This window comes from Cupressus sempervirens, chromosome 5 (genome assembly GCF_028749045.1).
Source record: "Cupressus sempervirens isolate cs-2001-9-10 chromosome 5, ASM2874904v1, whole genome shotgun sequence".
In the NCBI taxonomy this organism is placed as follows: domain Eukaryota; kingdom Viridiplantae; phylum Streptophyta; class Pinopsida; order Cupressales; family Cupressaceae; genus Cupressus; species Cupressus sempervirens.
This window is the reverse complement of record NC_143122.1, coordinates 233412716-233419612: the sequence shown is the minus strand read 5'-3', so window position 1 is coordinate 233419612 and position 6897 is coordinate 233412716. Positions and strand designations below refer to the sequence as shown.

At 34.7% G+C, this 6897-nt stretch overlaps 1 protein-coding gene and 1 pseudogene across 1 annotated transcript; both read right to left on the bottom strand.

The window, feature by feature from the left end:
- Positions 1-5181: 5181 nt before the first annotated feature.
- LOC149555313 (putative receptor-like protein kinase At1g11050 pseudogene) lies at positions 5182-5514 on the bottom strand (annotated as a pseudogene).
- A 465-nt stretch (positions 5515-5979) lies between these two features.
- On the bottom strand, positions 5980-6654 carry LOC149555312 (putative receptor-like protein kinase At1g11050). The gene has a single exon (XM_089829324.1). The coding sequence runs from the start codon at positions 6652-6654 to the stop codon at positions 5980-5982; it is 675 nt and encodes a 224-aa protein (XP_089685450.1).
- Between the last annotated feature and the right edge of the window lie 243 nt (positions 6655-6897).

Genomic DNA, 6897 nt, shown 5'->3' with positions numbered 1-6897 from the left:
GTTGAACATTGAGGTCACAGTGAATGTTATGGGGTTGAATACCAAAGGTATGCATTTTTATCATAACAAGGAAATTCTTTATGTTTCTATTAGAATGTTTCTGAAAGAGGATGTTAGGAACGGGTAAAGGAAAAAAGGAGGTATATATTGTTACTTTGACTAAGCTTATGTAGAAAAAGGTGTTAAAAATTATTGTTGAGTATATAATGCTTGGTAGGAACTATGATAGATCCCATACCTACCATTTCATTATGTTGAATCAATTTAGGTATAAGAGGAGGGTCAACTTTCACTTTTATTGCCTTGGTTCATTAATATAGAGGATTAAAGTCTTTATGGAGAAGCCCAATAAGCCTAACTTGTATAAAAGGCTTATGCATTTGATATTTTAGTTAATGTTAAAAAAATAACAAGGAATATTTAGTGTCACCTATTATGGAAATTAAAGGAAACCCTTTGAGCCTTGGTAGTAGTAAAGGTAAGGGGAAACAATGAATGGTAAATCTAGAAGATGTTGCTCTCGAGATGACCAAAAGAAAGAAGCAAATAGTTAACTACAAGGAAATGGAAATAGAGTTGAAGGGGGAAAGTTTTGATGAAGAGCTTAAGGACACTTTTCTTTATCAAGTTTTGAATATTATGAAGACAATTTAGGAAGGGAAGAGTGAGGATTCTTATGGGTCCATTGAAAGGCTTTACAAGCCCTCTAGTACTACTCAGTCTCATGTGTCTTCCACGTCTCTATAGAAGGAAGATCCCTCCCCTATTAAGAAGAGTGATGGGAAGAAAGAAAAATTTGTGGATGAGAATGAAGAGGATATTAAAAAAGAAGCCCTTCACCTAGTGGATTATGGGGAATCTATTGAGCATGATGTCTAGATTTATCCTCAAGCCTCTACAGAGAAATTAAATAAAAGATTAAAATAGAAGAAAGGTGAGGAGGGTGATGGGGGTAAGAAATAGGACAAAAATGAGAGAAACTATTCGATGCTCAAAATGGTGGACCCAAATGAGATTAACGTTAAATTGATGGATGATGATTTGAGGGATGTTAAGGTCAACCGTTCCTTTGGGGTTTCATAAACAATGAAATCTATTTCTGTTTATACATTTTGGATGGATAAATGGACTTTGAACTCCTTTAAGACTTTAAACCTGAAATAGAGAGTTATTTAGGATAAGATGGAAGAGATCCAAAATATAATGATGGATGGGAGTGAGAAGGTTAAGGCTAGGGATAAGGTTAATAAAGATAAAGGGTTTGAGGGCCTATAGGAAAGAATCAACAAAATGGAAATTTTGGTAAATTGTGTTAGCAATAGTTGTCGGGGGGTAATGGAGGTGACTATGGATTGCCCGAATATGCTGGTGGGGAAGGTGGATCTGAATTATAGTAAGTTATTGGTTCATGATAAAGAGACATCTAAAGAAAATGGGGATACAACAAGTACAGGGAAATGTACCAAAATGAGTACAAGAAGGAAGAAGTCTACTAGCCCTATTCCTAATCAAGAATCTACATTAAAGAAGCCATTTGTAGAATTAAAGAGCTCAATGAGGAGCTAGTCAAGGAATTGGCATGATTTCAGTCGCGCTGGTAGTTCTTGTCTTTTCGTTTGTTTGTTTTTATGCCATTAACTAGTTTCAGTTGCCTAGTTGTAGGCTTTTTCTTGTTGTTATTGTAGTGGGTGTACTAGTTCTTATAGGTACTATTTTATTTTGAACTAAATTGTTGGATCTGAGGTTTTAACTCTTGGGGTTTTGGATCCTCTATAAAAAAAGCCTACTTTAACTCTTAATGAAAAATATTTATTAAATGTAATTAGATGTAGATGGTAGTTTTTAGTTACAGACGGATTGAAAAAACCACACATATAATTCATAAGTTTCCAGTATCTTGTTCTTGGTTTGTGTCAACCAATTGGTTGTAGTAATTAATTATTTTGATAATATACTCATCCCTATTCTAGAAATTAAATTGTTGGATTGTAGTTAATAATAAATCTTCACTAATTACCCAGTGACAAACACATATAGGAACTAAATTCTTAACATTGGGCTAAGATTGAATTAAATCAAGTGAGTTTGATATGAAATTTGAAACAAGTTGATGATAAAATATGATTTATCATTCCATAGGAGAGATGAACTCTTCTCAAATGATGCAACAACCAAATCACTATCCAACAACCTTTCCCTATGTATAGGAAGCAAGACAACATACTAAATGAAAGATTGATGCACCATATGCCTTCTCTAACAAACTTGGCAATCCTAACTCTCAGTACTATCATCTTACTTGATCTATCATGAGTCCAAACTACTCATTGTACAAAATTTATAACCCACAAAGTGTGTAAAGCAAAACTGCAATTATAAAAATTTATTATTAAAGTGCATATAAAATTTTAATTGTTATATAATTTTGTATATTTGGAAAAGTCTCGTTGATCAAAAAATTCAATGTTTTAAATGTGGCTAATGTTAATTGATAGACATCCTCTTAAAAGAGATCATCAACACTCTAATATTGTAATATCTGCAGGTTGCATGATATGGGTAGACATATTTTGTTTGATTACCTTTTTGCTAAAGAAATATAATTTTTTTTTGGTATTTACTATCCCTTTAATGTGAATATTATTGAAATTGTTATAGGTCACATTAAAGGGCTTAGTAAAGATGCTAATTTTTTCTAGAATATGTTGTCTTCTAACATTCTTTGGTAGATTTGGAAATGCAGGAATGAGGAAAAGTACCTAGGTAAGCCAAGGGTTCTTATTGAGTTTTATCATAGACTCACATATTTTAAAATATTCTTATAGGTTCAAACTACCATGATTTTTGAAAAGGGTAAATTACAAAGGTTTCTCAAGGATGGCCAAGCTATGTTCTTCTTTTATGAGCTTAATTATGGGTATCAATAGAGGAGGACTCTTGATAATTTGTGGATTTTTGAGCACATGTGCTAGAAACTGAACCAAGCTATTAAGAGGAATCATAACGCCAGAAAGGAGGAGATATTTATGATGTCCCAAATCCAAGAGCGAAAGGGTATCATTTGGATGGAAGGCCCACTTGGTTGGACCATGTAGGTGGATACCTACTTTAATATTTTGCACTAGTTCTGGTGTTTTCTTCTTCTTTTTTAAATGTTGGGCTCTTGTTGTATATGATCTATCCTAGTTGTATTATTGCCACTTTGGCATCGGAGTGAGGCTATGCCTCTTTTTTGACTCTCGGTGAACTGTATACTTTTTGATCTCTCTATAGTTAATACAAAAAAAAAAAAAAAAAACATTTAACTCTATATTTGAACTTGGTAAGGAAAATAGATAGGGATAATTAATATTGATTAGACATTCATTTGTGATGTGGAAGATAAAAGTGATTGTTTTTTTAAAAAATTAATCCACTTGTCACAAATTTGGAAAAGATAAAGTTATAATTAATGCATTCATTAATAAAGTTGTTAGAAAATATTTGAATTTTTGTAGGAGAAAATTAAATTTTTTCATTGCCAAAAATAGAATGGTCCAATAGAATGAATGAAAAATGTGATTTACAAAATAATGAAAAATTAGAAAAAGATATAAACATTTGAAGGTTCTTTTAATCTTTGAAATCCTATGAATTGATTGGTCAGTTAAATTGAAAAATTGAATTGAATTAAAACAATAGTATCCTGGCAAAGGCAAGAACTAATAATAGATAAATAGACAAGAGTAGAAAGATGTAGGGAAGATGAAGGGTTGTATGGGACCGTTTGAGTTTTATATACTTAGTATGCACTGAAATATATTAATTTCCATGCAAGGTTGGAAATTACTAGAATGATATTAATGGTAAGATACTTCTATTGAATTTCTTTATCATTTTAGTAGTTCTAGCTTCACATATAAAGCTCGACATTAGCTTTTTTCCCCCACTTTTGTCATATATTACTAGGTTAAAAAATTGTTGAACCCTATTGATTGGCAACTTATTTTTTATAAAAGTGTCAATATGATACTCAAGTACATAAAGTTATGAGATAAATATAAAATTAAAAACATTGTTATATTTGACATATATTGCTAATTTATGATTATTTTAGAAATTTTGATGCATGGGATTTTTGTAATTATTACTAATTTATATAAAAAATGAAAATCAATAGTTATCTTTAAGCATAAAATGAAAGATATTAACACAATCAAACTGTCATAAAAACAAATTCTAAGCCTAGTTGGAAGAAATGGCTAAAGTCTATGCTAACATCAAAACAACAATTTGTTGTTTTTAATAATAAAATTTAAATTTAATTTAGAACTGTATGTTAAATTTAAATTTAATTTTAAAATACCATTTTGATGCCACCATAGACATCCCGTGGAAATGACATGTTTTATATTTTATATTTTATACTAGCATATCAAAAGATTTTAAAAACAATTAGAAGAAATAAAACATTAACAGACATTTGTATTTGCAAGCAAGGAAAAAATAAAACTAGTTTTATTTGCAGACAAAGACTAAATCACTTGAAGTGATTTGTAAATTAACCTAATTCCTCGAACTGAATTTCACCTCCCACAAAGAGGAAAACGTGTTTGTTTAACTATTCCATGCAACAGACTACAAGATTTTCAAAAATTTATATCAAAAATCATGTCAGGAAAATGTACAGTGGATAAATGTGCCATTATCCATAGATACAGTGGATAAATTTAAGCATTTGGTCTCTCATTGCAAGTTTAGACGCAGAGAAGAAATACTACATCAAATAATCATTTTTCTACACACTTTATTTTTGGGAGGTTGTATAAAATATTTTTTCCATAGAACAGTAGCTACAGGGGAACGCATTAAATGCGGACAGAATGCATACACGACCGCCTATTCCTATTTTTCTTTGACGAAAGATTTGAAGGAAGGATTTAAAAACCTAAGAAAATTCGTCCCGTCGGCCTCTGCTTTGTGATTTTCTATAGCCAAAGGCTTTTCTGGCATTGTGGGAATGGAAGCCTCTCCCTCCAACATCTTCAAAGCTTCTGCCATGCTCGACCTCAATGCTACATTAACATGAGCACACAAAATGCCCACCGTATCAAATCTCTCCATTGCTTTCACCTCTTCCCTCTCCCGCATTCTCCAATCTATCACTAGATCCACTCTATTCACTCTAAAAAGCTTCCATACCTAGTCGGTAATATGGCAGTGACAAGTTATATCCACAGCCTTTCTGTCGGTCATGATTTCTAATAGTAGAACTCCAAAGCTATAGACATCACAGCGATCTGTGAGCAGTCCAGTCAGGCAATACTCCGGCGCCAAATACCCATGCGTGCCTACTACTTTTGACCCAATCAAAGATTGCTCTTCCCTTATGGCCAGCCCAAAATTCATGTCGTCATCCAGTAGAATATTGTCAGCCTTGATGTCTCTGTGATATGTCGTCGGCCAAACCCCGAAATGCAGGTAACATAACCCCTTTGCGAGGCCCAATATAATCTTTTTGCTCTGATCCCACATCAGTCATCTCCCATTTCTAATTTTCCCTCCAAAGATGTGTTGATCGAGGCTGCCATTAGCGAGGTAGTCGTAAACGAGAAACTGCTCATGGCAGCCCTGTTTGTCGTCACCGGTAATGCCGAAACCATGGAGAGCCAAAAAATTTCGGTGGTGAAAGCTGCTCATCATCTCCACCTCGTTCAAGAAATCATTGACAGAGCACTTTTTTAGTCTCTTCACGGCAATCACCTGACCGTTGGGAAGTTTTCCCTTGTACACAATGCCAAAACTCCCCTGCTCGATCAAATTTTTGGTACTTAAATTCAAATTGTTGGTACTTAAATTGTTTGTTGCCTCCTCTATTCACCGCGCGTTGATTAACCGCACTGGGCGCGGGTTTTCATGGAAAGAGCACTTCATTTTCTTCACAGCAACCATCTCATGATCTTCAGCAAGTCTTTCCTTACACACCATTCCAAAATTGCCCTACTCCATTAAATTTTTGCAGCTAAAATTCTTGGTTGCGTCCTTGATTGGCAGTATATCCAACCGTACTAAGCCCATGTGAATCCTCAAAAGGCTTCTGTGAATTCTCACGAAACGCCTAATTTTCGTGCTGACCCACCACCAGTAACTGATTCCTATGGTGTAGAGCAAGATGATAGCCATGGTGGTGCCCACACAGCCATATAAAACCATCTCCAAACAAACTCTCAACTTGTTCGGATGAAAGGGAAGGCCCGGGATACAGCTTGTGCCTTTTTGGCTCATGGGTCCAAATTCATTGGCTACACCAACAGCATACAGAAGTGCTAGAGAGTTGCACTGCAGATTAGTTTCAGCTGTGGCATTTTTAATTCTTCCCACCAATCTCTTCAATATGGCTTGTCTGCTGTTATGGCATACGCTGCAAGCAGTGGAGATAGAAAGGTCTCCTCTGCAAGCTGTGTCCATTAATGGAGTTGGCCCCAGCTTCTCCATCCAGTCCCTTTTTCTTTTTACGCCACCACAAAGATGAGGGCTTGATACAAACTTTGATATATTGTTGAAACAGAGAGAAACCAAATTTGATGGAAGACCCATAGAGCTCATCCCTTTCTGAAGTTGTGTGAGGCATGCAATGGTGGAGGCGTTGTCAGGGAGATAAAAAAATAGATTCATCCCAGAGCAGCTGAGCAAAACCAACTCCCAACAAACTTCTCAATGTGTCACTACACATTTCAAGGTCTTTGGAGGTCTGAATTGAATGATATAGGTTGATGGGTTCCATTGAATTCTAGTAATGTAGCCGAGATTCATTGGACATTCTGGTTCAGTATTAACCTCCAGAACTAGAACCAGTAACAACATCACCATCAACACCTCCATTTTCAGCGATACTTTCCACAGAGAAGGTTGTTAGTT

What these genes read in the sequence shown, in the direction of transcription:
- LOC149555312 (XM_089829324.1), bottom strand. Translation starts at nt 6,654, where the DNA reads ATGAATCTATTTTTTTATCTCCCTGACAACGCCTCCACCATTGCATGC.